The sequence below is a fragment of the Canis lupus genome, chromosome 21, assembly GCF_048164855.1.
Source record: "Canis lupus baileyi chromosome 21, mCanLup2.hap1, whole genome shotgun sequence".
NCBI lineage: Eukaryota > Metazoa > Chordata > Mammalia > Carnivora > Canidae > Canis > Canis lupus.
In genome coordinates this window covers 4458349-4485107 of record NC_132858.1, presented here as the reverse complement: position 1 = coordinate 4485107, position 26759 = coordinate 4458349, and the positions used below count along the sequence as shown (strand labels likewise).

Below are 26759 nucleotides of genomic sequence, written 5' to 3'. Positions count from 1 at the left end.
TATAAACTAGATTCAAAGTTGTAACGCCTCACTGACTCCATCTCCTTGGTGGTCTCAGTGCTCTCCCAGGGAACCCCAGGGTCCTTAGAGCTCAGTTTAAAAACCACTGGATCTGTTGGTCTCCCCAATTTCTGCCTGGATACTTCACAAAGTCCCTGGCATCACCTCCATAATACATCAAGCTGCAAATACTTATATTTTTATTGTAGCCCAGTGGCTTAAAAGGCTGGCTAGCCCATGAAGGTGGGGGGTGGTGGTGTAGTCGGCCTCACGGGATGCCTCAGGTCAGAGGGCTGTAGCAGCAGTAGAGCTGGGAAAAGATTCTGCTCAGAGCAGGCCCCAGATTCCTGCACAAAGAGAAATGCAGGTGAGGGTCAGACCATGAGCCAGAGCAACCCTGCCCCAGCCACTCCCTGTAGGTCCTTTTTCCTTGCCATCATCACCTTTGCAGTCGACCACACTTGATGGTGCTCAGCAGCATCTCCTGTTCCTTGGGGGTGACACAGGCGTCATAGGCGGCCAGGAGGCTGGGGGTGGGGTAGGGTGTTTGAATTTCTAAAGCTTGGCAACAGCGGACAGCTGGCCCACTCTTGAGTGGCTAGGCCACCATTACGGGAGACAGGCAGAAGGGGTCAGCGTGGAGGAGAGGAGTCAGCACTGCTGCTGTACTTCCTGAGCCTTCCATCCAGCTCACCCTCCCTTCATGCAGCTGCAAATGTTCTCCAAGTGTGACTATTCTTGGCCTAGTCTTCATGGCCCAACCCCCTCATCCAGGAGCCTTCTCCGCTGCACCAGGCAGAAGCGCTCGCTCACTCCTGTTGGCTCCCCTGGCCGCTGAGATACTGTCTATTTCTAGCTGACCCTGAGATACTGTCTACTCCTAGCTGACCCCGTCTTCCTTACCACCTGACCTCCACCAACTCCCCTCTGTCCACTCAGTCAGGTCCATGCACCCTGGCAGAGCCAGACCCCTCCGCAAAGCACTCACCTGGCAGGGGTGCTGTACTGGCCCACTATGGCTGCTGCCTTCTCCCCACTCACTCCCCGCACCTGCATCAGCTGCCTGGCGAACACCTCCTGCACACACTGGGCCTGGGATTGGGCGAGGGGAATGGTGTCAGGCGTGGCTTGGGGCTGGCCCGAGTAAGGAGGCATGGGGTACAGGCTGTACCTTGTTCTTCATGGCTCCTGCGTTGAAGTCACTGAAGGTGAGGAGTGAGCAGAGAGGATGTGGGGAGGGCCCAGGCCTTGATTCAGGATCCCCTGAGGTTCCCCAGGGGCGACTGCGTAGGGTATGGCCCTGAAGGAAGAGGGAACTGAGGCCAGGACAGAGCTCTAGGGGACAACTCCCTGCCATTCCTTGCCTAATCCTCGGCCTCAGGAGGCCAGTCTGAAAAATTTGGATCTTGCTCACTTCACTTCCTTGGGGGAGCATAGGACCCAAGGACAAATCACTTCCTCACCTGGTAGAGCCTCTGCAAGCCCAGTGTCAAGAGGGCCAGGTAGGCAGCTGACTCCTTGATGTCTGCTGTGCGCTTCACAAAGAAGCCATCGATGACCTGGGGAAGAGGAACCCACCCAAGAGATGATGGGAATTCTTGGCCAGAGCTGTGGACCATGGGGTTCCTGCAAGCCTTGCCTTGTCCTCTTGGCTCACCTGAGTGTTGGTGACAGCCTGCAGCAGCGTGCTCTCAGGAAGGCTAAGGTGGTGTGCAGAGCCATGCTCCTCCACCAGGTATACTCTGTGCCCCAGACCACAGCGCTTCAGCCGGAACTGGGGAGGTAGAGAGGCAGGGAGGGTCAGGCCTGGATGCCCGTATGCTGGCTGTCCAGCATGTCACTCAAAATCATCACGGGACCCTGGTCTCACCAATCCACCTCCTCATCCTCCCTAGCTTCTCTGCCTGTCTCAAAGGGCCCCCACCTTTGCTCACACTGTTACCATTGCCTGGAAAAGCCTTCCACCATCTCTGAATGATGTCCATTCTTCAAACCTTTCTTGGCCTACACATAGCCTCTGTGACTATGCAGTCAGCCCAGCAGCCAGTACCTAGCCTGAGCTGTGTGGTCCCACTCCTGGAGGTCTGGGTCTTATTTATCCTAGGTTGTAGGGGCTGGCTGCCCAAGGGGTCTTGAATATGCTCCTCAACCAGTTCAGTCACCCTGCACACCTACCATGCACCTGTAGGAGCGCAAGGGGTCTGATGTTGGGGCTGCCTGGGTGTAGCTCTAATGGAGGTGTGGCTAGAGCTATGGGAGCTCTGCCTTGAGGACACCTCTGGGCTGTGGAGGGGCCCTAAAGTGGACAGGAAATGGGGAGCACGGTGAGGCCAGTCTAGGAACCTTCTGCTCTCGGAAGCGGCCATCTATGATGCTGCTACATAGATCATCTAGCCGCTTGCGCTCCACGATGTGGTCCAGGACGAGCTCCCCAGGTCTTGCTGTCAGGAGACCAAGAAGGGTTTTATTGGCTTGTGCCCTCCCTCCCCCTACCAGGCCCTGCCTGTTATATCTCTGCCCCTCTGTCTACACCCCTTACCTGGGTCTCTGGGCCTGGTCTCCTGAGCCACCCACACGAAGTCCCCGACGTGCAACTTGCGCACTACATGGGTCACGTGCAGCCGCTGTAGCTCCAGGAGCAATTTTGGCCTGTGCCCTGCCCTAGAATGGTGAGACAGGAGGCCTAGATCAGGGCAGGCCCCTGCCACCCACCCCAGCATCCTCTCTCTTGTTTCTCTTACCCCACTCACCCCTTGGCTTCGCCAACGTCCACACACAACAGCACCCTGTACTCTCCAGGCCCAAGCTCCAGTGGCAGCTGCTGGACACTCCCTTCACTAGCACCACTACAAGGAGGGGAGGAGGTGTTGGTGTGTTTTAAGGCCAGAACGCCAGTGCCAGGCAATCCCCCCTTGCAACCCACACTGGGTGGGGCAGCTTAGCTAGACATGATGGAGATAGGGTTGGGCCTCATTTCTGGGACCCTTCGGGCTCCTCTCTGTCCCCTCCCCCTCCTCCTCACAGCTCAGCAGAGGCCGCTCCTGGCACTTCTGGCTCCTTCCCAGGGGGCTCCTCTGGCCTGAAGCCCACATCCAGTAAGCTCAGGCCCTCTGACTCAGCCAGCTTCTGGGCCAGCTCCAGACCCTCCGGAGTCAGCGAGTACCTGGTAGATGAACACAGATCTCCCTTTTTCACTCAGACCTGGCAGGCTCTCCTGCTTGCCCCCAGCTGAGCTGGTCTCACCAGCCTTGGCGACCCTGCACAAACAAGTCCAGTGGCTTCCACCCCCACCTCCACCGACAGGCTGTGCTCTTGCTCCTCAGATCAGCTTCTTTTGGACCTGCCCAGGAATGTTTCCTAGTCTGCAACAAGCACATTTCAGACAAACTTCTTCCTCCTCTCTGGAGTGCTGTTCCTAAAATTCTAAGACACATCAAAACGCTGTGTCCTCACCAAAGCCCTTCTGCTCTTTCAATAACCTGTGACACCTCCTCCTCCTCCCATCTACTGCTTGGTCTCTCAGATCCTCATGGTACTCCACCAATATGGGCTCCTAGGAGTAAGGCCTCCCTTCCTACCCCTATCTCAATAGCATGAGGCCTGAGATTTGCTGGGTGACTGTAGGGCCCCACTCAGAACATCACACACATTCTCCCCTCGCCCTACACACACACACACACACACACACACACACACACACACCTCCTGTATCCCCCTGCAGTTGACCCCACCTGGCTGGCTGGTGTGTCCTGAGAACCAGGTTCCTGTGGAGGAGGGAGCGGAGGGCTGGCCAGGGTCGAGTACTCCCAAGAGCCACCTGTCCATAAGAGAGGAGACCCTTAAAAACCTCCTGGTGCTACCACATGTCCAACTCGCTGGGCCCCATACCACTGCTTGCTCCCAAGAAGAGAAATCTCTGGTGGACTTAGGGTCTGTTTCAAAGCCACTCAGCTCTATCCTTTCCCATCTCAGCACTCACCCTGGGAGCTTTCTGAGCACATCTCTGCAGCAGCTCCTCCTTCGTTAGGAAACTACGGCCACTAGGATTCTGTAACCAGGACAGAAATGTAGCCAAGGCAGGTTCAGCACAGGGGCCAGTCTCCTCCAGGAGCCTCACCACCTGGCTTCTCCTAACTCCTGGGACAGCCAAGTGCTCACCAAGCGTTCCCTGTAAAGCAGCAGCAGTACTGCTCGTGCTCCTGAGTGCCGAGCTGGCCAGTAGCTGCCAGAGCCTCCTGCTTTGGGCTGGGCTGGAATCTGAAAAACAAGACGTTTTGAACATGAAAACCAATCAGCCATCGTGGACTGAATCCCTGGAAGGGCTGAAGTTCAGGTTGTATCTCAGCAGGCTACACGGCCCCGAACAAGTCACTCAGCCACCTCTCAGATTCCCTGTCTGTAAGATGGGTGGGATGATGGGACAGCCTGTAAGGCTGGGATGAGACGGTGGATGGTTGCCGGGATGGGAGTGGGCCGAGGGGTCTCATCTGCCTGACCCAGCCTCAGTTCTCCCATTCACTACAGAAGTGCTAAGGCAACAAAAGCCAGTAACAGCAATCCTCGGGTCTTGGCTCGATACTGGTCTTGGCTCCCTGAATAGCCCAATCACAGAACTCTCAACTATTATTATACAATATCTCCACCTACACAGAAGAAAACTAAGTACCAGAATAAGTCATTTGCCCAAGGCCAGGCGTCACTGGTGGCAGATCTGGACTCAGGGCTGCTAAGTCCCCACAAGCCAGAAAATCTTACTGCTCCTTCTCCCCTTTCCTTCTCACTGCCCTCGCCCAGTTCTCACTGGCACGGAAGAGTCTCGCACTCTCGCAGGTGGCCCTTCTGGGGTTGAACTCTTCTCTCCAGAAGGTGAACTCCGGGCATGGTCACCTGCGGGAGCAGAAGAGAGTCAATCCCACGGAATCCAGCAGGCAGGAAGGTCTGGGGCGCTGCCAGTTCATGTGGTAGGTGAGAGGGGTGACGTTTTGCAAGCCAGCCACTAGCCTGCGGTCAAACAACAACTAGGACATGAGGGGGGGAGCCTGAAGCTAAGGTATCCCAGGTGGTTTCGGAGGCTGCGCCTGGGGGAGGTTCAGGGGACCACCGACCCTGACTCCAGCGCTCACCCCCCGATGCTTTGTGCTGCTGCAGCCGCTGGTCCAGCATACGGCACAGCCTGTCTCCGAAGTGCTGCAAGATCTTAGCTTCCTTGCCGCTGCGCAGGGGCAGTGGGTACCGCCGGAGGGAGCGCAGCGCCTGGCGGGGGCAGGGGTACCGTACTGGGGTCAGGGCAGGCCTGGTTGTCCGGCTCCACCCGTACCAGTCCGCGTCGAGCCGAGACCCACCTTCTGAAATACGAATTGCGTGCGGCGCCCCCTACTGGCTGCCTCGTCCCGCCATTCGGTTAGCCAGCGAACGAAGAGCGGGTTGGGGCAAACGGGCAGCGGGCGTTTCCGGCCCAGGCGGACCGACGCTGCCATGAGCCCCGGGGCGGGTCCCCTGGCGCTTCGCGCCGACCAGGCTGGGGCGCCGCCAGTTCTGGAGACGGGATTCGAACACCTGGCTCGAGAGTGAGGGCGGCACCTCTCCAATCACGTGGCCCCACGCGGGGCAATTACTAGCGAACAGCCTCCAGCTGCCCTCCCCGCTCCGGCACTGCTTCAAGTGGTTGGTACCAAGCGCCTTTTCTACGGCCTCTCGCCCCCTCGCCCCTCCCGGCCCAGACCAGTCTTTCGGATCGGCCCCACCCAGACCCCCGGAGCCTTGACCCGCCCCTTCCTCCTAGCCCAGATTGGAGAGCGGGGTACTCCTTGTGCGGACAGAAAGACAGACAGCGCCCCCGTGTGGCTAGGAGGGCTGGATGGCAGTAATCCTGAACACCGAGGAACCGGAGGGTGTCAGTTTGTCTCACCTTTGCTGAGGATGCCGGAGAGACGCTGGGCTTCTGAGAAGCCCAAGAGGTGGAGGGTGGGGCAAGTAAGTGCAGGCGTATTTGTAGGAAGGACATCTAGAAAGAAGTATAAGGGATGAAGATACAAAGGTAATGTAGGAGGAGCTCAAGGACTCCGAAGAAATGGTGATTCCGAGCTGGGTGAGGGGCGGGGAGATGTGGAGATCCAGCAGTGGGGGAGGGCACGAAGTCTGGGACTTTCAGGGAAGGTTAAAGCTAGGAGAACAGAGGGGAACAGAGGGCAAATAGAAGGGGGGCAAATGGGAGGTGCTGGGCCTCAGCCCGAGGTGGGGGTCTGAGATGGGCACGTGGTTAGATTCAGGGGAGCAGACTGAAGGTAAAAGCCCGGACGAAGGTGGAAGGGGAGAACACAGTCATTTTTGTAACTCATTGGAGGTGGGAGACTCTCAAGGAAGTTTAGGTTCAGGCTTATGCAAAAGGGTCCCAGGTTGAGGGACACGTACAGCTGAGTTCGGCTTGAAGATGTCACCAGAGAGTTAGAGCCTCCACCCAGCTGTTATACTGAAGTCGCGAGGAGATGGTCTGCGGCCTTCGAGGAGTACGGAGGCTGGCACCCTAGCTCTAGGCCCGCCCCTCCAGACTCCGCCCAGCCGCGAACGCACCCCCCACCCCCACCCCGCGCGCGCCCAAGCCAGCTCCGAACTCCCGCCTCCCTCCCGAGGCTGCCTTATAAGGAGCCTCCATCGAGTGTGCGGGTTGGCCCCACCCCCTCTAGTCTCTTGTCCTAATAAGGACATCTAGGGCATCCCGTGGCTAGGGGCGGGCGGGAGCGTGTCTCCAGGGTAACTTCGAAGTCTCTCTGCCCCTCCTCGTTGCTCTTGGAAACTCCGAGGCTTGAAAAAAAGTGGAGCCAGTCTCCTTTTCTGGCAGGGTCGTTTACCGGGCTGTGGGTCCAGCGGCGGCCTCCACCTGGGGCTTCCGGGAACTCGGGGGGTGAGCGATGCAGCGGGACGTCCTTGACTACAATCCCCAGCATGCCCTGCGAAGCGCCCCACTCCCGGTCTTGAAGACCGGGCTTCCAGCTCTTCATTTACACTCTTTATTCCGCTGATGGGATCTAGGCCCTCAGATCCCTGATTTGTGACCCTTTCGGCAAAGACTAAGGCATGATCGTTGTTCGAGGCCAAGGAAAACTTTCCGTAGTCCCCACCGGCTTCTTTTTCAGAAACTTAAGCTAACACAGCTGTGTCTTAATTTTTGCGAGTTTTAAGTTAACCGTATGCATGGCTGTTAACTCGAGGACGTGATTCGAGTCTGGCTTAATATCTATTCTTTTCACCGTGTCTAGTAAAAGGCGCAGTCTTTAAATTGACATAAACCCGTTTCGTGAATTTGCCATCTATCTTTAAAACAAGAACAAAGCTATATTCTTAAAGACTTCCTTGTAGAGTCTCTCTTGTGTCTTATTTTAATTTTATTGAAGTTGCATATGGTCTTTCCCAGGAAACGAGTGGCTTTGCATATGGAGGGTGCCCAACGAATTGTTTATCGGGTTGAACACGCTTTACACTTGCGATTCCTCTTGCTCCAGGACTGGATTCCAGGCCAATAAATAGTTACTTCAGAAAAGCAAAATACTAAACCCAAAATTTTCAGACCAGAAGGTGCCAAGATGGATCATAAGAAACAGTTTCGCGGCGGTTAAAGAGCGGCGAGGTCGAGGCTCATTTTCGGGTCACATTACCTAGAGCTAGGGGCCTCTGCCCAGCTGAGCGTTTCCTGGAAAAGTGGACCAATGGGCGTGCTCTCCGCGCCACAGCACCGCCCCCCTTGGCTGTCTCGAACTACGTTTCCCAGCATGTAATAGGGCCCTGAGAGGCCGGCTGGCCAAAAAGACGGCGCAGGACCCTTGGACTTCATTTCCCGTCGCCCCGTGGGGGGAGCGCCGGAAGCCCGCCCCGCCCCTCATTGTGCGGCTCCTACTAAACGGAAGGGGCCGGGAGAGGCCGCGTTCAGTCGGATCCCGGCGGCAGCTGCAGCGGCTCTCATCTCTTCTGACCCTTTTTGCTATCTCCCTTTCGCTTCCGGAAACATGGTGAGCAGCAGGCCATGGCGACTGAGGGGAGGCGTCTGCAAGTCGCTCGTCTGCGCGCGGGGGAAGGAACGGGGGAGCGACATCTGCACCCCCTCCCCCAGCGCCCCGGGCGGGATAAGGGTCTCGGGCTGAGGGGCGGGTAGCGTTGGGACGCGCGTGCGCGCCCGAGGGCGCTGGGGAGGGCTAGCTCGGCCGTCGCTCGCGCGCCCCCTGGGCTCCTTTCCCCTCCCCCACCGCGCTGGTGCGCCCGCGCGGATACCGGCGGTGGGGGAGGGGTCCGTGGTGCGCGCGCGCGTGCCCGCCCCTCGCGGAGCAGCCGGGGGCGCGCGCTGAGGCAAGTCGGTTCACGGGGGCGCGCGTTCGGCGGAGCACGCGGCATCCGAACCCTTCCCGGGGGTGTCGAAGGAAAAGCGCGCGAGCGGTCTCGGCGTGCGCGCCCCACCCAAGGGCTGTTCCTGTTTCCGCGTCACCCTCCCTCGGCTGGCGGGTCTGTCGAGAGCAGGTGGCAGGGATGTCTGCGCCCAGGAGGGGCGGGGGCAGAGGGCCAAGGGGGATGCGGGCGCGGAGGGGTCTGCGTGCTAGCGCTGGGGATTAGAAGCCTGCACCTCGCCACCGGAGCCGCAGGTTTGCACCGCGGAGGGATCACGGCCCTGCGAGGGAGCCCACAAAGCGATCTGGGTTCTCTGCTCTGTACATCCGGCAAAGGCTGGAAAGGCACCGTCGGCCGGCGCCTGCGCACACGCACTGGCCCCACTACTGGGCCCGAAGCCCTGGACAAGCGGGGCCTTCGGCTTTCCCGGATGGGGCCTGAGGGTGGAGCCGAGTTTAGGGAAGTGACCCAGGCGGGCACCGCCCGGAAACCACCCCGCCCCCTGTGTTCAGCCCCAGGGCTACGAGAACTGAAGGTTGTGTAACTTGTCCATCCTCCGACCGGCAGCGGAGGGGACGGATACGCCGGTCGGTAAAGCGATTCTTCGGTCTTGAGGCCCTGGGGGTGCTACTGCCTCCAGGTACTGCTTTCTCTCCGGGTCCTGGCCGGGCCCAGGCGAACGTTTTCTCCCGCCTACTCCGGAAGCGGCTGAGTCACGTGGCCGGCTTCCTCTGCAGTTCCGGGAGTGGGGGGCGCGGCATATTTCGTTTTGGTCAGTAGCCCCTCTCTTGGCTATCGTGTCCCCACCCAACACGACCCAAAATAGACGTTAAAAGAGCTCAAGGACTGTGCGCATTTGGGTTTGACCTGCTAACTTCTGTCAGCCACCTTTAGGTCCTACATTTTTCCCGAAGACTGGGAGTTAATGGGTTATGGTCTTAATTGGGGATTGTGATTTTTGCTTTGGTTGAAGAAAACCCAGGAAAAAGGATGGTTTGTGAACAACTATACTGAATAGTTATGACGGATTTAACGAGAACCGTTAAATTTCTTTGTGCCCTACCATTGTGGCGTTCTGGTTCTGTTTCCAGAAGAGGTGTCTGTTCCCTGGGTGCCTGGGTCTCCTTTTCCTATCCGTGAAGTTTTAAGTCGGCACTGTTACCCTAAAGCTGAGATTGAGTACTGTAAGGAGTCAATAGCCTAGGATTCTTTTGATTCTGGGCTCACATCAAAGCCAAGGTTCTGCCTCTCAGAGATCTTCAGTTTCTAGGCTGTAAAGTGTTGGATGAGGAGGAATTATGTTAGATAAGAGGTTTCTTCTGTGGCTGCCATTCTGGAGTTGTGTCTCACTTGGTCCTTGGACAGTGGTTTGGGTGGGAAAATAGTGATTCTTGTCTTGGGAAGGGGATTAATGATCTCCTCGGGTTGAGAACTTGTTGGCATCCGAGGTATATTTCTTAAGATTGCAAAGGAGGGACTTCAGGGGGGGGTCCAGAAGTCTTTCCTTCATGAAAAATATGTGGCTTGTCCCCCAGGCCTCTGGCGTGGCGGTTTCTGATGGCGTCATCAAAGTGTTCAATGACATGAAGGTGCGTAAGTCTTCAACACCCGAGGAAGTGAAGAAGCGCAAGAAGGCAGTTCTTTTCTGCCTGAGCGAGGACAAGAAGAACATCATCCTCGAGGAGGGCAAGGAGATCCTGGTAGGTGATGTGGGCCAGACTGTAGATGACCCCTACGCCACCTTTGTCAAGATGCTACCAGACAAGGACTGCCGCTATGCCCTCTATGACGCAACCTATGAGACCAAGGAGAGCAAGAAGGAGGACCTGGTGTTTATCTTCTGGTGAGCTTCTCTGCAGGCACTTTCTTCCTGTTACCTGCTCTAGCTCTGCCCCACCCTACTTTCTTAGGATGGGAATCTCTGTGGTTCCCAGTTAATGGAATTCGGAGGGAGGGGGAGGGTATTGTAACAAAACACTTGTCAATGAGGAACTTGATAAAAGCTTGAATGCTGGAGACCAGCTCAAGGGTTTCTTGAAGTCCTCTATTACTTGATGGCACTTGCTAGACTTGGAGAGGGAACTTTGTTGCATATTCTCTGTTGTTTTCCTTCAGGGCACCTGAGTCTGCACCCCTTAAGAGCAAAATGATTTATGCCAGCTCCAAGGATGCCATCAAGAAAAAGCTGACTGGTAAGGGCCAGCATTGGTGCCATGCACCTTTTCACTCAGGCTTTGGCTGCAGGGTGGGATGAATGCCGTGGTATATGAGATTCCTCCCCCTCCTCTTCCCTGCCTGCTAGAAGGTAACCTTGTCCCTTCCATCTGTTCTGATTGGCTCCTTCCCAGCCCTGACTTCCCCTCCCCCAATGCATCCTGCTCACAGATGCTCCCTTTCTTCCTCACAGGGATCAAGCATGAGTTACAAGCAAACTGCTACGAGGAGGTCAAGGACCGCTGCACCCTGGCAGAGAAACTGGGGGGCAGTGCCGTCATCTCTCTGGAGGGCAAGCCTTTGTGAGCCCCCTCCAGCCCCCTGCCTGGAGCATCTGGCAGCCCCAGACCTGCCCATGGGGGTTGCAGGCTGCCCCCTTCCTGCCAGACCGGAGGGGCTGGGGGGATCCCAGCAGGGGGAGGGCAATCCCTTCACCCCAGTTGCCAAACAGCCCCCTCACCCCCTGGACCTTCCTCCTCCCTCTATCCCTGACGGTTCTGGCTTTCCCAAACCGCTTTTGATCTTCTGATTCCTCTTGGGTTGAAGCAGACCAAGTTCCCCCCAGGCACCCCAGTTTGGGGGGGGCCTGTATTTTTTTTAACGACACCCCAGTTCCTCACCTGTTCCTCCCTTTTCCCATGCTGCCAACTTCTAACCGCAATAGTGACTCTGTGCTTGTCTGTTTAGTTCTGTGTATAAATGGAATGTTGTGGAGATGACCCTTCCTTGCGCCACCTGGTTCCCCTCCCCTTTTCCCCTGGTCTTGGCACTCATGGAAACAGGACCAGTAAGGGACCTTCAATTAAAAAAAAACCAACAACACACACAACAATAAAAAGGCTCACTAATGGGATGTTTGTTTCAGGGTTGGGGCCCAAGGGATCTTGCGGGGGAAGGTCTGCTGAGGTAATGAGCAGCATCTATCTCCTCTACACCTGGCCTCCATCCACCCCGTTCATTGGGCCCCAGAGATCGGCTGAGTCTCCTGATGGTCACCACTCATAGGTGGTGCCTCAGTTGGGGTCAAACTATTTAGGAGGCAGCTGAATGAGGGTGTGTCTGCTGCTGGCTGCAAGAGCCCTTTGGGCAGAAGTGTTTTGCCTGAACTCTTTCCCCTGTAACTTCTTACCCAGGTGGACAGCTGGGCAGTGAGGCCTATTCTCCGACCCCCTGCCTGATGGTAGGCTGTGAGACTGCAAGTTACAGAGTTCCTCTTGAACTCTTCTGTCTTTGGGGTTCTCTTTGGTTTTCGTCTGCTTGCTTTCATGGATGACTGACTCCTCTAAGAGGGCCGGGTCCAGTTGCTTCTATGAGTCAGAAGCCAAGTAGAGCCTTTGGCCTTCTGCAGATGTGACTGGAGTCCAGGGTGGGGCTGAGTCAGGTGGAGCCCAGGACTTCAGACCCAAGTGTCTTGGGTTCCACCTCCCTGTATTTAACCAAGAGGGTGTTGGCTGGAGCCCCAAGCCTTTTACCAGCATAGCTGCAGGTTCTCTCCAACCTGTACTTTGGGTTTTCACTTGCTTAGGAGGTTAAAGGTATTCTAGAATTCTCACCCTAAGGGTGTGAATGCAGGATTTATTATCTCCCCCACCCCCTCGCCTGAATTGGGGGGAAAAAAGGCATCCTGTTAAAGCTGGTTCCTAAGTTTTTTGGAGCTTGCCAGTATCTCTTAAGAGGAAAGCAGGAAGGGGTATTTTGATACTGCAGGAGTGGTGCCCAGGATCTTGTCTCTGTAGTGCCCTGGCAAAGTGTATAAAGGTAAATGGTGGCCCCTGGTGCTGAGGGAAGTCAGGACAAACAGGCCTGTTTGCTATATAAACCAGGCTTTTTATTTGAACAGGCTGGGGACAAACTCCAGGGGGTAGGGGGTTGATAGGGTGGGCCAGGGCTGCCCCTCAGACTCTAGGAGAAAAGGAAGGTCCAGGCCCCTGGCCTCCCCTAGGCTGGGGTTCTTACCTGTGGCCAAGTCTGGTACCCATGTTGCCCTATCTTCCTCTTGAAAGACCTGGCACCTTTGGGTGGGGGGTGGGGCTTGGGCTTGCCCTGGGAGATGATGGGGCATGGCTAGTGGCTGCTGTGGTGGGGAACGTGGCATCTTGTGGGAAATCTGGGGGACTTTTGCCTCCAAAGGCCCCACAGCAGGCTCTGGCAGTTCTAAGGCTCCCCCTTGAGGGTGAGAAGGGTGTTCCAGAGAAGCAGGGTGCTGGCCTGCAGAGGAGGAGAGGTCCTTGATAGAGTGCTGTTCTTTCCATATTTCTAGCTCCTGTCACCACCCCCTTCCTTACATTCCTATCCTCAGCAATAATAGCTGCCATTTATTCAGGGCTTATTAATGAGGAGGGAAGGGTCCTGCTCCAAGATGAAACAGTCCTGAAAAAGTCAATGGCTGCTCAGGGCTGCCAGACCTCCTTCCCCAACACCTGCTTGCCAACACTTGGTAAGAACCTAGAGGTCTGGGAGTGGGTGGCAGAAAGGCAGCGAGAGGCCAGTGAGGGTGGAGGGCTCACCTTGGCGTGTTTGAGCTCCAGCTCTGCCAACTCTATGAGGTTCTTGCGGAAGGAGATGACCCGGCGGGACTTGAAATCCATGAGCTCTGGACAGGGGAGGGAGGAGAAATGGGGACCCTGGCAGGGTAGGCAACCCAGTTGCTGAGGCTCTGGGGCCATGGGACTTACCCTGCTTGGCTGAGTCGGAGAGGCGCTCAAAGCGTTGGCAGCACCGTTGCTGGTGGCTCTCAGCAGTCCGCACTTCCCGGTTCCTGGTGCGTGCTTTGTCCAGTGCCTTGTTGGCGTTCTCATAGTCAGCCAGTGCTCGGAGCCGCCGGTACAGCAAGTCCTAGGGTCACCAGGGGCACAGGATCACTGTTGCCCGAGGCCTCATCTACCTGCCCTCCCCTGCTGCTTCAGTCTTGTCCTCCAGCCTGAGGTTTGCTCTGGGGCCACATCTCACCTTGGCTGCCTGTGAGTCTCGCATGTAGTATCTCAGCATGTCTGACAGCTTAAGGTCCTCATCAGATGCCACTCGGCCCTCCAGCTTCTGAATCAGGAAGTTTGGAGGCTAGGGAGGGAGCTTGCAGAGGAGAAGCTAAAGGCTGGGGTGCTGCTGTTCATCTCAATATCCAAGAGTCACCTGATAACCACTTGAGGTCAAACCCTGATGTTCAGGAGACCAGGCCAAGGAAAACTCCACAGAGGAATGGCTTCTGATCTGGATCTCGGGGGTTGAGTAGGAATCAGACAACAGCCAAAGGCTGTGCAGATGTGCAAACCTTGTAAGTGTTCAGGGAACCATGAAATCAATGGGAGCACTTGGATGGCAGTGGCTGGATCCCAAACCTAAAATGCAAGCTAAGGGCAGTTTCTGGGACTGGCAGGGTCATGGAGGGCCTTGAGCAGAGAAGAGATGTGATCCAATGGACAGCTGAGAAAGATTGGCACACTGTAGTGACTCTCAGAAGAGTTCAGGAAGTGTGTGTCTGGGGTGGGATGTTGACAATGCGGTGCAGCTTGCCAGAGGCACGTGGCACATCCTTGTAAATGCCTTGCCAGGCCTGGTTCCCACCCCTGCCCCCGTTACCCCCCACACACACACACCTGAAGTTGTATCCCTGTCCCCACTCCCATCTTATTAAACTAGGGTTAAACTGAAGGTGAGTCCAGGGTATCACTGGGCCCAACTTTTCACCAAACATTCCAAATTGATCCTGGAGCTTTCTCCTCTTTCAGGAGGAGAAATTTTCATTTCTGCAAAGGATCACTGATTGGGTGCCCTTCCAATACAGAAGGCAGGACTCACCCTTAGCCTTTCGAAGAATTCTGCCAATTTGAGGAAGCTCCTAGGAGGCAGTGGGGAAGAGTTAGGGCAGCGGTCTTGAAAGGGTGTTGCTTAAAGCCTCCCTCTCTTTAGGGCTTTCACCCTCCCAATGGCCTGCAGTGGGGAAATTTTCCCTTTCCCAAATCCCAGCAGGAACTTCTGCACCTCCCACCTACAGCTGATAGTACATCTCCACAGTGACCCCTCATGGGCAGACACAGTATTACAGGCATAGGGAGAGGACAGGAGGAGTGAGAGGGAGTCCTCACATCTTCAGCTGGTTGACTTCTTGTACTCCCAGACTATTCAGTGCAGCAGAGATAGGAATATAATCGTCTGCCAGGCCTGTTGGGGAACAGCCCTCCATCAGACCCCTCTTGGTCTGCACATCAAGCCCCACCCCTGGTGTTTGTGTCCTGCTCTTTTCTCTCCCTGCAGGAAGTAGGAATGCCCAGGAGAAGGGACAGAGAACCCAGGGCCCCTTGGGCTCTGCGTACACTTGTGGGAGTACATGACACGGTCTGCTCGCAGGCAGGCGTCCCGGATGCGGGTGTGGTACTCCAGCAGGAAGGTCCTCTCATGCTCAAAGAAGTCATCCACCTCCTAAGGGAGCCAGACAGGAGTCACTTATATTGAGTCAGCAGGAACATGGAAGCCATGGACACGAAGGGGTGGCACAATTTTCCTCTAGGCCATGCCCCACCAGTGGTTTCCCTCCCACAACCACCCTGGGCCTCCATCTTTGCTGCAGATTGAGGCCCTGGGTTCAATCCACAGAGGGGTCCCAGGGATTACCTTGAGCCCTGACATCCTGGTGATGAGGGCTTCATCTGCAGATTTAACTATATTCCTCAGATATCCCCCAAGGAGCTCCTTCCTGTTCTTTCCTCGGACACTCAGCTGAAGCACACACAGAGAGTAGGATGTTGGGGTAGGCATTTGCACTTCTCACCCCAGGCTCATGCCACTTATGGCGCTGATGAGACAGAGGCTTGAGCCCATCTAGCACCCAGCCCCCTACCCCCAAGAGTGACCCCAGTGCTCTGGCCCAGCTCACATCCTGGCCATATTCCAAAAAGACAAAGAAGTTGTGGTCTCGGCGCAGGGTAGGGTGGGCCGCCAGGCGCTGCAGAAAGACCTCATGCATTGCAACTGTCTTCTTAAAGATGGCGAGATACTCCCTGCAGAAAATGGCAAGCAGCTGAAGGGCCCTCCTTGCCTCTGATTATCCTGCTCCCTTCCCCTCAGAAGCCCAGGAGTCAGAGGTCAGGGTCTCTAACCATAGGTGATGAAATCTAGGGATTCCCAGGAGGGGGGAGTGGACCTGGAGCTTCATCATAGACAAGGAAAGAAAGTAGCACTCACGCTTCCAGCTCCTGCTTCATTTTGGCAAACTCTTCCCTCGTGATGGAGCTGTCCCCCTCACCCAACTTCTGCAGCTTTTCCCTTGAAGCCTCAAAGTCTGGCCTTGGAGGGGCTGGGGGGATCTGCTCAAAGGAAGGATACAGCTGGCAGTTCTCATTGCTGAGAAGGCCATCACCCACACCCGGAAGTGTGGCCCAGTCTTCCACCCCCACCCAAGCACCCAGGGCTGCCCCTCCCTGCCCCAGCCCACCTAGCCCTTTCTCACAATGAGACCGGCGTACTCCTCATTTTCCACATAGGCATCATGTAGCCAGATGAACTCCTCGTGCTGTCGCACAACTGAGAACTCCAACTGGGTGAAGTGAGGGAGGCAGCTCTGGAAGCCAGGAAGCCTGTCTGAGGTGTCTGTCCTCCCCTTCCAAACCCTGCACTCATCAGGCATCCTGAGCACCCACTGTGGGGCTTCCCCAACCCCACATCCCAGGTGAGGCCCAAGGTGGGCCTGGGTGGTTCAGGTGTTGGTGATTTCCATCAGGACGAAGGATGGGGAATGCTTAGGACTTGGTGTTGGAGGCAAAAGGCAGTTGGAGACTAGACAAGATGCTTGTTTTCTCCAAGGGGCAGGGAGCAGGAGCTAGGTTGAGGAACAGGGCCCAAAGTCCAAGTTGACATCTGCCCCCCCACCCCCCACCCCAGGCTAGCAAGGCTGGGGAAAGTAGGCATCTCAAGCTCTTGAAGCCTCCTGAGGCAGCTGTCCGAACTGCCCTCTCACTCCCCTGGCAGCCTCACCTTGGTTTGAACGGTGAACTTCACCTTGTCCCGCTCGCTCACTGCATCAGAGATCTCCACCTGTAAGGAGCTGTCTCCCTGCAGGTCCACTGACACGGAGGAGGGCTGCTGGGGAGGGGAGGCCTCTGACATGGCTGACCACAGCCCCTTACCGCATCCTCACCACAGATGTCACGTCCTCCTGCCAAGCCCAGCTCAGCATTGCTTCTTCAATGCCCTGGGGTGGCCACCCCTGGAGGGATCCTGGTAAGTCACTGCTCAGGGCTTTCCAGTTACTCCACACTTTCATCCTTAGAAGGAGGCAGAATTCTGCCTGCTTTACAGATATGGAAACTGACACCTCCAAAAGTGAAATATGTTGCCCCAAATCACACAGCTGCAAAGTGGCAGGGCGAGATTTGAACCCAGTTTCTCAAATTCCAAACCCCAACTACTTTCTCAACTACCCGTTCACCTTTTCCCCAACTGGTTACTGGCAGAAGCTGGTACCCTTTCACCAGGGCCTAATGTGAGTTCAATAACAAGTTCTCACCCCTTTTGAGGGGATCCTGAGACCACTCCATTCGCTGCTTTTAGTGCCAAGAGGCATTGGCTTGTCAACAAAACACATGGATTTCTCTAAAAGAGAAAAGATCCATGAGGCACCAAACTACTAGATCATTCTTGCATTGAGCTCTTCCCCTCCTCCTCTTCCTCCTCCTCCTCCTCCTTCTCCTCCTCCTCCTTCTTCTTCTTTTTAAGATTTTACTTATTTATTCATGAGAGGCACAAAGAGAGAAAAGCACAGGCACACAAGCAGAGGGAGAAGCAGGCACCTCACAGGGAGCCTGATGCGGGACTCGATCCCAAGACTCCAGGATCACGCCCTGAGCCGAAGGCAGACGCTCTAACTGCTGAGGCACCCAGGGATCCCGAGCTTTGCTTTCCTTCCTTCCTTCCTTCCTTCCTTCCTTCCTTCCTTCCTTCCTTCCTTCCTTTCCTTCCTTCCTTTCCTTTCTTTCTTTCCTTTCTTTCTTTCTTTTTTTCTTTCTTTCTAAGATTTTATTTATTTATTCATGAGAGACACACAGAGAGAGGCAGAGACACAGGCAGAGGGAGAAGCAGGCTCCCCACAGGGAGTCCGATGCGGGACTCGATCCCAGGACCCAGGGTCACTACCTGAGTCAAAGGCAGATGTTCAACCACTGAGCCACCCACGTGTCCCTTGCATTGAGCTTTTCAACACACATTTATTGAACACCTACGATGTCTATACCACTGTGCCAAGTGAAAGGAAGAAGCCATTCTCCCTTCAAGTGTAGCTCCCAGGGATCCCTGGATGGCGCAGCGGTTTGGCGCCTGCCTTTGGCCCAGGGCACGATCCTGGAGACCTGGGATCGAATCCCACGTCGGGCTTCCGGTGCATGGAGCCTGCTTCTCCCTCTGCCTGTGTCTCTGCCTCTCTCTCTCTCTCACTGTGTGCCTATCATAAATAAATAAAAAATTTAAAAAAATTAAAAAAAAAAGTGTAGCTCCCAATAGATAAACTGGCACCTGCGCCCCTCTCCCATCCCCTCAGTCTCTCCTCTCACAGGCTTTGGCACAGATTTGGCACACACTGTCCATAGACAACTATTCTGACTTCTCTCATCACAGATTATTTTTGTCTCAATTTAAACTTCATGTGAGTGCAATTATACAGTATACACTCTTGTATCCATGGTCTTTAGGGAGATCCATCCACGTTATTGAGTGCAGCAGTAATTCTCTTTCATTGCTGTATTGTATTCATATGAATGCCATAACTTATGTATCTGTTCTACTGTTGGTAGTCATTTAGATTATTTCAAGATTGGCCTGTTATGAATAAAGCTGCCATGAACATTTTTGCATATGCCTTTTATAGGGTAGGCATGTGTTTAAATGCTTTAAACTGCCAGTTTTTCAAGGTGATTGTACAAATTTATATTCCTGCCAGCATTGTATGAAAATTCCAGTTGTACCATATCTTTGCCAACACCAATACTTAGAATTGTTAGTCCTTTTTATGTTAACCATACTGATGGGGGTATAGTTATTGCCCATTGTGGCTTTAACTTGTATTTCCTGGTGAGAAATGACATTGAACACCATTTTATGTATCTATTGCCCATTTGGAAATCTTTTATAAAGTGCCTATCCAAGTCTTTTGATCCTCCTCTCCCCCCTTTTAAAAATCAGATTGTCTTTTTCTTTTTGATTTGTAGGAACTCTTTATATACCCTGGAAACAAGTCCTTTCTCAGTTATATGTGTTGCCATTATCTCCTACTCTTTCGGTTGCCTTTTCACTCTCTTAATTGCTTACAGTTTTACAAGCTCCAGTATATCAGTCTTTTCTTTTATGATTAAGGATATTTGTGTACTCTCGAAGAAACTTTTGCCTACCCTCAGGTCATGAAGATAATCTATTTTCTTTTCCTCTAGATTTAATAATTTTAGCTTTTATATTTAGGTCTATATTTAGATCCACTTTCATTTCATTTTGTATACAGTGTCAGGTATAGGTTATGACTCATTTTTGCCATATAATAGCCAGTCATTTTAGCACTGATGTGTTAAAAAAAATCTTTTGAGTATTTATTTGCTTTGGTAGACATCTTGCTAGAAAATAAACTGACTTCAGGGCAGCCTGGGTGGCTCAGCGGTTTGGTGCCTCCTCCAGCCCAGGGCATGATCCCGCCGGGTTCCAGGATCGAGTCCCATGTCAGGTTCCCTGCCTGGAGCCTGCTTCTCCCTCTACCTGTGTCTGTATCTCTGCCTCTCTCTCTCTCTCTCTCTGTGTCTCATGAATAAATAAATAAAATCTTTAAAAAAAGAAAATAAACTGATTTCATAAATGTTATCAATTCTGTATCTATTCTGTTCCACTGATCATATGTTTGCACTTTTGATATATCACACTCTTGATTCCTGTAATTGACACACTTGAAATCAGATGGAATTAATTTTGTTCTTTTTCAAAATCATTTTGGTTATTATAGGTCTTTGAATTTCTATATAAATTGTAGACTCCTGGGGCAGCCCTGGTGGCTCAGCGGTTTAGCACCGCCTGCAGCTCAGGGCGTGGTCCTGGGGACCCGGGATCGAGTCCCACGTCGGGCTCCCTGCATGGAGCCTGCTTCCCCCTCTGCCTGTGTCTCTGCCTCTCTCTCTCCTCTCTGTGTATTCTCATGAATAAATAAATAAAATCTTAAAAAAAAATAAATGTGGGATCCCTGGGTGGCGCAGCGGTTTAGCGCCTGCCTTTGGCCCGGGGCGTGATCCTGCAGACCTGGGATTGGATCCCAGGTCAGGCTCCCTGCATGAAGCCTGCTTCTCCCTCTGCTCGTGTCTCTGCCTCTCTCTCTCTCTGTGTGTGTGATTATCATGAATAAATAAATAAAATCTTTTTTAAAAAGATTTTAAAAAATAAATAAATAAAAAATAAATAAAATAAAATAAAATAAAAAATTAAAATAAAATAAATTAAAATAAATTAATTAAAAAATAAATAAATGTTAAAAAAAATTGTAGACTCCTGGGCAGCCCTGGTGGCTTAGCGGTTTGGTGCCCTCAGCCTGGGGCGTTATCCTGGAGACCAAGGATCGGGTTCTAATCCGGCTCCCTGTATGGAGCCTGCTTCTCCCTCTGCCTGTCTCTCTCTCTCCCTCTCTCTCTCTCTCTTTCTCTTTATGTCTCTAATAAATAAATAAAATCTTTTTAAAAGATTTTAGACTAATTATTTAGACTCAGGGGTCTAAATAGATCCCAGGGTCCTGGAATCAAGTCCCACATCAGGATCCCTGCTCAGTGGGGAATCTGCTTCTCCCTCTGCCCACACCCCCACTTGTGCTCTCGCTCTCATTCAAAAATTAATAAAATCTTTTTAAAAATTATAGACTCAGCTTGTTAATTTCCAACCAAAAAAACTTACTGAGATTTTTAAAAATATTTTTTAAGATTTATTTATTTATTTATTTATTTATTTATTTATTTATTTATTTATGATAGAGAGAAGAGACAGGCAGAGACACAGGAGGAGGGAGAAGCAGGCTCCACGCCAGGCGCCTGATGTGGGACTCAATCCCGGGACTCCAGGATCTCGCCCTGGGCCAAAGGCAGGCTCTAAACCGCTGAGCCACCCAGGGATCCCCAAAACTTACTGAGATTTTGATTGAGATTAAATTGAATCTACAGATCAATTTGAGAAGGATAGACATTTTTACAATTTTGAATCTTCCAATCAATCAACATGAAATATCTCCCCAATTATTTAGATATTCTTTAATGTTTCTCAGTAATGTTTTGTTGTATTCTCTGTAAAGGTTTTGCATATCTTTTGTTAGATTTACTCCTAGGTATTTTATGATTTTTTAAAAATTATTGTTGCTATTTGAAATAACATTTTTAAAAATTTAATCACCTGGTTATTTGTTGCTAGTATGTAGAAACACACAATTGATCTTTATATACTACCTTTGTGTCCAAGAACCTTGCTATATTTTCTTACTGCTTTTAATAGTTTGTAGATTATTTTGGATTTCCTCCGTATACAATCCTATACTATAAAATAATGACAGTTTTAGTTTTTCCCAGCCATATACCTTATTTCTTTTTCTTGCCTTATTGCACTTGCTAGAACCTCTAGTACAATGCAGAAATGGTGACATGGTGAAAAAGATCTGACTTGTCTTTATCTCAGAGAGAATGCATTCAAAATGTAATCCTGGGGCAGCCCCGGTGGCTCAGCGGTTTAGCGCCGCCTTCAGCCTAGGGTGTGATCCTGGAGACCTGGGGTCGAGTCCCATGTCGGGCTCCCTACATGGAGCCTGCTTCTCCCTCTGCCTGTGTCTCTGCTTCTCTGTATCTGTGTCCCTCATGAATAAATAAATAAAATTAAACAAAACAAAACAAAACAAAATGTAATCCTGAAGATGATTAAACTTGAATTAGATTAATGAGACCACCTTCTATGCCTAGTTTGGTAAGAACATTGATTTTTATCAATGTTTCCTTCCTTTATTGAAATATCAAATGGGTTTTTCTGTATATGTCCCAAATTTCATTTATTGATTTTCAAATATTGAACTACCCTGCATTCCTGGAATAAGGCCTTCATCATGAAGTATTATCTTTCTGCTTTTTAGTTTTAATTTTTAAAATATTTTTTAATTTATTTGTTTATTTATTTATTTATTTGAGAGAGAGAGCGTGAGTGTTTGATTAAGGAGAGGAGCAGAGGGAGAGAGACAAGCAGACTCTGCATTGAGCATGAAGCCCAATGCAGGACTTAATTCCACAACCCTGAGATCATGACCTGAGCAGAAATCAAGAGCTGGACCAACTGAGCCACCCAGGTACTCCGAAGTATTATCTTTTTACATACTGCTTATTCAACTTGGTAATATTGTTTGTGATTTTCCATTTATGTTCACAAGAGATTAACCTGTATTTTTTTTTAAACATTTCATTTATTTATCTGACAGAGAAAAAGAAAGCACAAGCAGGGGGAATGGCAGGCAGGAGAGGGAGAAGCAGGTTTCTTGCTGAGCAAGGAGCCCAATGTAGGGCTTGATCCCAAGACCCTGGGATCATGACCTGTGCCAAAGCCAGTTGCTTAATTGAGAGGCACCCAGACCCCTCTTTTAATGTTTTTGACAGGATTTTTTGTGGTAAAATATACATAACACAAAATTTACCATTTTAGCCATTTTAAAGTATACAATATATTGGTATTAAGTATATTCAGTTACCCATCATTGTCCACCTCCTCTTGACAGGTTTTTGTATCAAGGTTATGTTGTCCTCCTAAAATAAGTTGGAATTGTGCCTTCTATTTGTTTTTGGGATAATTTATATGAGAATGGTATTATTCATCCTTTAATGCTTCAAAGAATTCACATGTGAAATTTATTGCTCAGAAAGGTATTTTTGGAAAAGTTCTTAATTATAAATTTACTTCCTATAATAGATATATGACTATTCAGATTTTCGGTTTCTTATTTCAGGTTTGGTAAGTTGCATTTTTCAAGTAGTTCGTCCATTTTATCAAAATTCTCTCATTTGTTGGCATAAACTTGTTCTTAAATACTTTTATCTTTATAAGGGCTGAAACATCTCTACCAATGTGCACTTGATCATTCCTGATACTGGTAATTAACATTTTCTCCCTTCCTCCCTCTCAGTCTCCCTCCCGTTCTCTCTCTTTCTCCCTTTCTCTCACTTTTATCAGTCTTGCTAGATGCTTATCAATTTTTATTAGTATTTTAAACAAACTATTTTTGGCATTATTGATTTTCTATATTTGTATATTTATCTTCTATTGATTTCTGCTCTTTATTATTTCCTTCCTTTTACTTTCTTGGGATTTAAATTGTTCTTCTTTTTCTAGTTTCTTGAGATTGAAATGTAGATCACTGACTTTTCAACTTCTCTAAAAAATGCGTTTGAAGGTATAAATTTCCCCCTGGATACTTCTTTAGCTGCATCTCCAGGTTTATCATATTTTCAAAATCATTTTTTAAAAAGATTATTTATTTATTTATTCATGAGAGACATATATAGAGAGAGGCAGAGACATAAGCAGAGAGAAAAGCAGGCTCCATGCAGGAAGCCCGATGCAGGACTTGGTCCCAGGATTCCGGGATCACACCCTGAGCAGACTCTCAAGCAGACGCTCAATCGCTGAGCTACACAGGCATCCCTTAAATTCATTTCTTTAAAAAATTTTTCTAATTTTAGGGGCTCCTGGGTGGCTTAGTTGGTTTAGAGTCTGCCTTTGGCTCAGGTCATAATCTCTGGGTCCTGGGATCAAGTCCCACATCAGGTTCCCTGCTCAGTGGGGAGTCTGCTTCTCCCTCTCCTGCTCCCCCTGCTTGTGCTCTCTCTCTCAAATAAATAAATAAATAAATAAATAAATAAATCTTTAAAAATTTTTTCTAATTTTCATTATAATTTCTTCTTTGACCTATGAATTACTTAGAAGCACACTGTTTACTTTCTGAATATTTTGGAATCTATCTATCTTTTTGTTTTGATTCCTTATTAATTCTACTGGGACAGAGATTTCATCCTGTCTGGTTTCAATGTTTTAAAACTTGTTGATAGTTGCTTTATAGCCTAACATATAATGTATTTTGGTAAATGTTTCCAGTGCACTTGAAAAGGATGTGTTTCCTGCAGTTGTTGGGTACAGAGCTCTAATTAAACCAATTAGATCAAGTTAATTAATCATGGTATTTTAAAAATTTTAAGGATTCAAAATCCTTACTGATTTTTTCTTTTGGTTTTTGGTCTGCTTGTTCTAACAGTTGAAAGAGTTGTGTTAAACCTCTAATTGTAATTGTGGGTTTGTCTATTTCTCCTTTTAATTCTGTAATCTTTTACTCTGCATATTTTGAAACAATGCTATTAGTTGCATATAAATTTAGGATTTTTATCTTCCTGTTGAGTTGACTCTTTAATCATTATAAAATGTCCCTCTTTATTTCTAATACTTCTTGTCTTAGTCTACTTTGTCTGAAATTAATATAGCCATGCCAGCATTCTTTTGGTTAGCATTCTTTCTGTGTCCTTATAAAGTATGTCTCTTAAAAATACTTATTTTTAAAAAATAATTATTTATTTAAGAGAGAGTGTGTGCACATGTGCATGCACAAGCAGGAGTTGGAGAGGGAGAAGAGAGAATCTCAAGCTGACTCCCTGCTGAACACAGAGCCCAGTAAGAGGCTCAATCCCACAACCCCCCAAGATCATGACCAGAGCCAAAATCAAGAGTCAGATGTTTAACCAACTGCGCCACTCAGGTGCCCCTAAAGTATGTGTCTTTTAAGAGAATATAGTTGTCCTTTAAAAATCCAATCTGAAAAAAAAAAAAATCCAATCTGAGGGGCGCCTGTGTGGCTCAGTTGGTTAGGTGTCAGAATCTTGGTCTCAGCTCAGGTCTTTTTTTTTTTTTTAAGATTTTATTTATTTATTCATGAAAGACACAGAGAGAGAGAGAGAGGCAGAGACACAGGCAGAGGGAGAAGCAGGCTCCATGCAGGGAGCCCGACGTGGGACTCGATCCCAGGTCTCCAGGATCAAGCCCTGGGCTGAAGGCAGTGCTAAATCGCTGAGCCACCCCGGCTGCCCATCAGCTCAGGTCTTGATCTGGGGTTGTGAGTTCAAGCCCCATGATGGGCTCCACACCATGCTCTGCACTGGGCATGAGGCCTACTTAAAAAAAAAAAAAAAAAAAAAAAAAGAATCCAATCTGAAAAAAATCCAGTCGAACTTTTTTTTTAAGTAACCTACATTCAAGGTATGGCTCAAACTCTCAACCCCAAGATCAAGAGTTGCATGTTCTACCAACTGAGCCAGCCAGGCGCCGCCTGAATATGTTTTTAATTGGAGTGTTTGGTCTATTCATAATTACTGTAATTACTGACATAAGCTATAAACCTACCATCTTGCTTTTTGTTTTTTTCTTTGCCTCATCTGGTTTTTGTTGTTGTTGTTGTTGTTGTTCCTTTACTCTTTTTTCCTTGCATCTGTTAGTCAAATGTTTTTTTATATTATTTCATTTTCTCTTCTATTTTTGTTTACATCTTCATAGTATTCTTTCCATTTCTCTCTATTTAAAGGAGAGTCTTAAAGAAGGCAATGATTACTCTAGAGGACAAGATCTAATAGTGGACTGTCAGAGAGTCTGGCACCTACAAAGTTTGGGGATTCAACCATCAGTTTGAAAGCACAGTACACATCTCATATGACAACAGTAACAACAACAACAACAACAATGACTTGTCTAAATAGTCAGATATAATAGCTAACACTTATACTTGAGCTTCCTATATGCCAGGCACTGATCTAAGCATTTTAAATATATTAGCCAGGAATATGAATATAAACATTGAAACTGATATTTCCTACTCCATACTTTGTGTCGCTCAGCCCCTCTCACCTCTCCAAACTCCACTTGAACCCCACTCCTCACTTCTTGGCTTCTCTGACATCCTCAGGGCAGCCTCCCCTTTTGTCCAACTGCAAATCGCCCCTTATACACACAATCTGACTCATTGGTAAATGGGCCCCTGAGTCCCTTGTCTCCCTCCTGCCGCCTTAGTATCTCTACTCTAACCCGTACTGTTTGGTAACTGCTTGAGGGAGATGGGACTTTAAGTATGGACCACAGCTACTCCATTCTTATCCTCAGCCACAGCCTACTTTGCACGTGCCTCCAACTCTCAAAAGTGTGCACCTCTGTGAACCCAAGGATGCTCGATAAGTATTTGTTGAATGAAATCAAGAGGAAAAAGTGAAGAATTAATGATCTTATGATTAAATGAACACAGATACACAAGTGAAGCCATTAGTGCTGAACTGGATTCCTCCTACCTTGGCAAAGGAGAAACTTACTCCATCCCCTTCTCAGTCTCTCTCCCTCTCCCCTCTTCTTCCCCATTAAGCCAGAATCATGAGTTAATTGGTCCTGGCGAGGAAAGGAGTGGCAGTGACAGGTCCCTTTACATCTGTCAGGGCAGAGGCAAACCCTGCCTCCTTTGGCATCCTCGCCAGCCCCCACGCAGGTGCCACAGAGGCGCCGCACCCCCGCATCCCCTTGCTCAGGTCTCTTCCAGCTCAACGCGTGCGCGCGAACACACGCACACACGCCCCACTCCCTGATTGGGCATCACTGGGTATCATGGAGTGAGATGGACGTTGGGAGAGAGAGGGTTTGCATCCTTTCTTTACCTTGCTCTCCTTCCCAGCCTGACGCCCCTCCATCACCCTTCTTCTCGGCGGCAGCACCCAAGTATTCCGCGGCTGGCCAAGGCCGGCCGGCTCCAGCAGCTTCGTCCCCGGGAGCCGGCCCGAGGCTCGGGACCCTACCACCCGACCGGCGGACGGAGCCACTCGCCCCTCCCCGCCTGGAGTCACCTGGAGTCAGGCGTGGCTCCCGCCGCCCTTCGCAGCCACGCCTTTTGATTGGGTATCAGGTTCGCCGTGAGCGACGCCATTGGCTGCAGCACCCATCGTTCCTGTGCTTGGCCCCAGCTTTTAGGAGGAAGCGCGGAAGCTAGGGCCGGGGACCCGGGACCGCAGAGGGCTGGGGTCGGGGGCCCTGGGGTTACGGAGGTCGCGAGCCACGTCAGCCCCGCCCCCCGGCCGGCAGCGGGCCGCGGACCGCGTCTCCCCGCGGCGCCCTCCAACCGCCTCGCGCGA

General features: G+C 50.7%; 3 protein-coding genes across 21 annotated transcripts; 1 reads left to right on the top strand and 2 right to left on the bottom strand.

The window, feature by feature from the left end:
* Positions 1-183: 183 nt before the first annotated feature.
* On the bottom strand, positions 184-7926 carry MUS81 (MUS81 structure-specific endonuclease subunit). 10 transcript variants are annotated; one of them, XM_072789924.1, is made up of 19 exons: positions 6849-7926; positions 6412-6497; positions 5343-6004; positions 5124-5253; positions 4802-4887; positions 4159-4257; positions 3980-4048; positions 3732-3817; positions 3292-3423; positions 3023-3163; positions 2751-2846; positions 2540-2661; positions 2344-2441; positions 1658-1774; positions 1464-1559; positions 1172-1300; positions 989-1092; positions 444-527; positions 184-347 (listed from the first exon to the last, which is right to left on the bottom strand). In XM_072789924.1, exons 3-19 carry the CDS (start codon positions 5475-5477, stop codon positions 281-283), a joined length of 1791 nt encoding a protein of 596 aa, XP_072646025.1. In that variant the 5' UTR covers positions 5478-6004; positions 6412-6497; positions 6849-7926; the 3' UTR covers positions 184-280. The 10 variants fall into 10 exon arrangements, with proteins under 10 accessions (XP_072646025.1, XP_072646026.1, XP_072646023.1 ...); XM_072789925.1 differs by lacking the exon at positions 6412-6497; XM_072789922.1 differs by lacking the exon at positions 6849-7926 and having other exon boundaries at positions 6412-6564.
* CFL1 (cofilin 1) lies at positions 7844-11440 on the top strand. The gene is made up of 4 exons (XM_072789942.1): positions 7844-8003; positions 9909-10216; positions 10489-10565; positions 10781-11440. Exons 1-4 carry the CDS (start codon positions 8001-8003, stop codon positions 10891-10893), a joined length of 501 nt encoding a protein of 166 aa, XP_072646043.1. The 5' UTR covers positions 7844-8000; the 3' UTR covers positions 10894-11440.
* SNX32 (sorting nexin 32) lies at positions 9942-26468 on the bottom strand. Of its 10 annotated transcripts, none has more exons than XR_012013655.1 (14): positions 17087-17158; positions 16555-16662; positions 16031-16141; positions 15766-15887; positions 15458-15581; positions 15196-15300; positions 14898-15003; positions 14670-14745; positions 14383-14422; positions 13537-13623; positions 13263-13422; positions 13095-13180; positions 12544-12795; positions 9942-12013 (listed from the first exon to the last, which is right to left on the bottom strand). XR_012013655.1 is itself a non-coding variant. In XM_072789933.1 (14 exons), the coding sequence occupies exons 2-14, from the start codon at positions 17162-17164 to the stop codon at positions 12742-12744; spliced, it is 1257 nt and encodes a 418-aa protein (XP_072646034.1). In that variant the 5' UTR covers positions 17165-17172; positions 26289-26468; the 3' UTR covers positions 12394-12741. The 10 variants fall into 10 exon arrangements, 9 of the variants coding, with proteins under 9 accessions (XP_072646037.1, XP_072646034.1, XP_072646035.1 ...); XM_072789933.1 differs by lacking the exon at positions 9942-12013 and adding an exon at positions 26289-26468 and having other exon boundaries at positions 12394-12795; positions 17087-17172; XM_072789934.1 differs by lacking the exon at positions 9942-12013 and adding an exon at positions 26289-26468 and having other exon boundaries at positions 12394-12795; positions 16555-16659; positions 17087-17172.
* Between the last annotated feature and the right edge of the window lie 291 nt (positions 26469-26759).